The 2,133-nt window shown below is 60.9% G+C and overlaps 1 protein-coding gene across 1 annotated transcript in view; it reads left to right on the top strand.

The window, feature by feature from the left end:
• LOC104082192 (MAP kinase-activated protein kinase 2) overlaps window positions 1–2,133 on the top strand; it is a gene marked incomplete at its 3' end in the record, with an annotated part of 2,901 nt that overhangs the window by 582 nt on the left and 186 nt on the right. The window contains exons 2-6 of the mRNA XM_009585212.1: window positions 498–577; window positions 686–812; window positions 1,329–1,404; window positions 1,604–1,728; window positions 2,018–2,103. Coding sequence (XP_009583507.1) covers window positions 512–577; window positions 686–812; window positions 1,329–1,404; window positions 1,604–1,728; window positions 2,018–2,103 — 480 coding nt within the window. The remainder of the gene's footprint in view (window positions 1–497; window positions 578–685; window positions 813–1,328; window positions 1,405–1,603; window positions 1,729–2,017; window positions 2,104–2,133) is intronic.

The raw sequence follows: 2,133 nt of genomic DNA, 5'->3' as shown, positions 1-2,133 counted from the left end.
ACCCCCTCCCCTCTAAAAAATGGAGACCAGGTCCTGTGGTTCTCATAGATCTCACAAATCTCATCCCCTCTGCTCCTGTGGCCACGAAAAATGTCCACACAACCCAAACCCCGAGCCCGTTGCCCCCACATCCCAGGGGGACAGCTTTCCCAGCTGGTTTCCCTGCAGATTTGGGGTCCCTAGTGGTGCTGGGGGCTGGCTCAGCCCCCCCCACCCCAGAGCAAGCCCCTCCTTCGGGCTTTTGCGGTTGGGTGTTGGGATCAGCGGCTGGAGCCTGCCCCATCCCACCTCCTGGGAGTTTCTCTCCCATTTGCTGCAGGTTCCTGACCCGGGGATGGGTGCTGGGGCGGGTGCTCCTGCTTGGAAAGGGGGACTTGGGTAGAGGAAACCCCTTTGGCCTCAGCCATGCTCTTTGGTTCCTGGCCTGTAACCCAGGCAGTGGTGCTCATTGTAACTTGCTTATAAAGGATTCTGATGGGGGTTTTTTGCTGCTTCAGAGGCTTCAGAGATAATGAAGAGCATTGGGGAAGCCATCCAGTACCTACACTCGATCAACATCGCGCACCGGGACGTGAAGGTACCGTGCTGCACGCTCGCCCAGCAGTGCCGAGCCCTGCTTGGCCTGTGGCAATGCTGAGGCTGCTCCGGCTCTTCTGCTCACTTCTTCTTCCCTGTGTTTTCACAGCCGGAAAACCTCTTGTACACCTCCAAAAGGCCCAATGCTGTGCTAAAACTCACAGACTTTGGCTTTGCTAAAGAAACCACCACGCACAACTCCTTGGCCACTCCGTGCTACACACCGTACTACGTGGGTAAGTGGCTGGAGGGGTCTGAGCTTGCAGGTTTGCAGGGCTGGAGGGCAGAGCCGGGGAGGTTTGGACGGTGCCATGCACAGCCCATCACCTCTGCATCCAGCCCGGAGCCTCAGTCGCAGCGTGGTGTTGCGGGCGACTCCTGTCTGGGATGCTTGGGACTGGGGGCTGCTTTGGGTGCAGGTGGGTGCTGTGTTTGCCGCTCCCCGGTGCGTGCAGGACGGGCTGCTCTGAGCGCGGTGTCGGTGTGTGCAGCCAATGTGTTGCATACCCGTGCTGCAGCCTCCCTTGTGTTGTGCTCGAGGCTGCGAGGCAGCACCACCCTGCACCATTCCTGCCTCTGCTGCCTTGCATGGCCACGCTGAAGCCTGTGCAGCAGCGCCCGCATTGCTGCGAGCAGGGCTGCAGAGACTGCACGGAGCTGCAGGCAGCTCTGTGGCAGCTCCATGGGATGGTCAGGTCCCCCTCGCCTGGTGCTGCCACTTTGACTCAGGACTTTGTTTCTCTTTTTACCAGCCCCGGAGGTGCTGGGCCCCGAGAAGTACGACAAGTCCTGCGACATGTGGTCCCTCGGCGTCATCATGTACATTCTGTAAGTCCAGCGGGTCCCTCTCTGTCCTGCCGGGGTCAGAAGGGGGGGATGCAGCTTTCGAGCTCGTCTGCTGGCTGGCGGGGCTGAACCTTTCCCAGTCGCGCTGCTCCTGCTCCTGGCACTGCCCTGTGCCCCGCAGGTGCTGCTGGGGAGGGTTTTGGGGCGATGAGCTGACTCTCTGCTCCCTCTCCCGGCGCAGGCTGTGCGGGTACCCCCCTTTCTACTCCAACCACGGCCTGGCCATCTCGCCCGGCATGAAGAAGCGAATCCGAATGGGCCAGTACGAGTTTCCCAACCCCGAATGGTCCGAAGTGTCAGAGGAAGGTAAATGTGGTCCCCGTGATGGCTTGTCCCCGGGCTGAGGTCTCCCTTTGGGGTCAGCCCTGTGTCTGGCAGCGCTGCGAAGGTGCAGGAGCCTGGGCACGTCGTGGGTCACCTCTCAGTGATGCAGCAGCTTCGCTTCTTTGCTCGGGGGGTTTGACCGGGGTGAGGTCTGTGGCACGGAGGGGACGGGAGGCACGTGCAGGCATTTTGGGGCCGCTGGCTTGGGATGGAGCGCGGGGAGAGCCACCCTGGGACCTGCTAATGCCCAGCCCTGCACAAACCCTTCCAGTTAAGCAGCTGATCCGCAACCTGCTGAAGACGGATCCAACCCAGCGCATGACAATAACGGAGTTCATGAACCACCCCTGGATCATGGTGAGTGCAGGGTTGATGAAGCAGCGGGAC

Source organism: Fulmarus glacialis, unplaced genomic scaffold (genome assembly GCF_000690835.1).
Source record: "Fulmarus glacialis isolate BGI_N327 unplaced genomic scaffold, ASM69083v1 scaffold33329, whole genome shotgun sequence".
In the NCBI taxonomy this organism is placed as follows: Eukaryota; Metazoa; Chordata; class Aves; order Procellariiformes; family Procellariidae; genus Fulmarus; species Fulmarus glacialis.
Note: the sequence above shows the minus strand (reverse complement) of the source record. Positions and strands in the feature narration are given on the sequence as shown.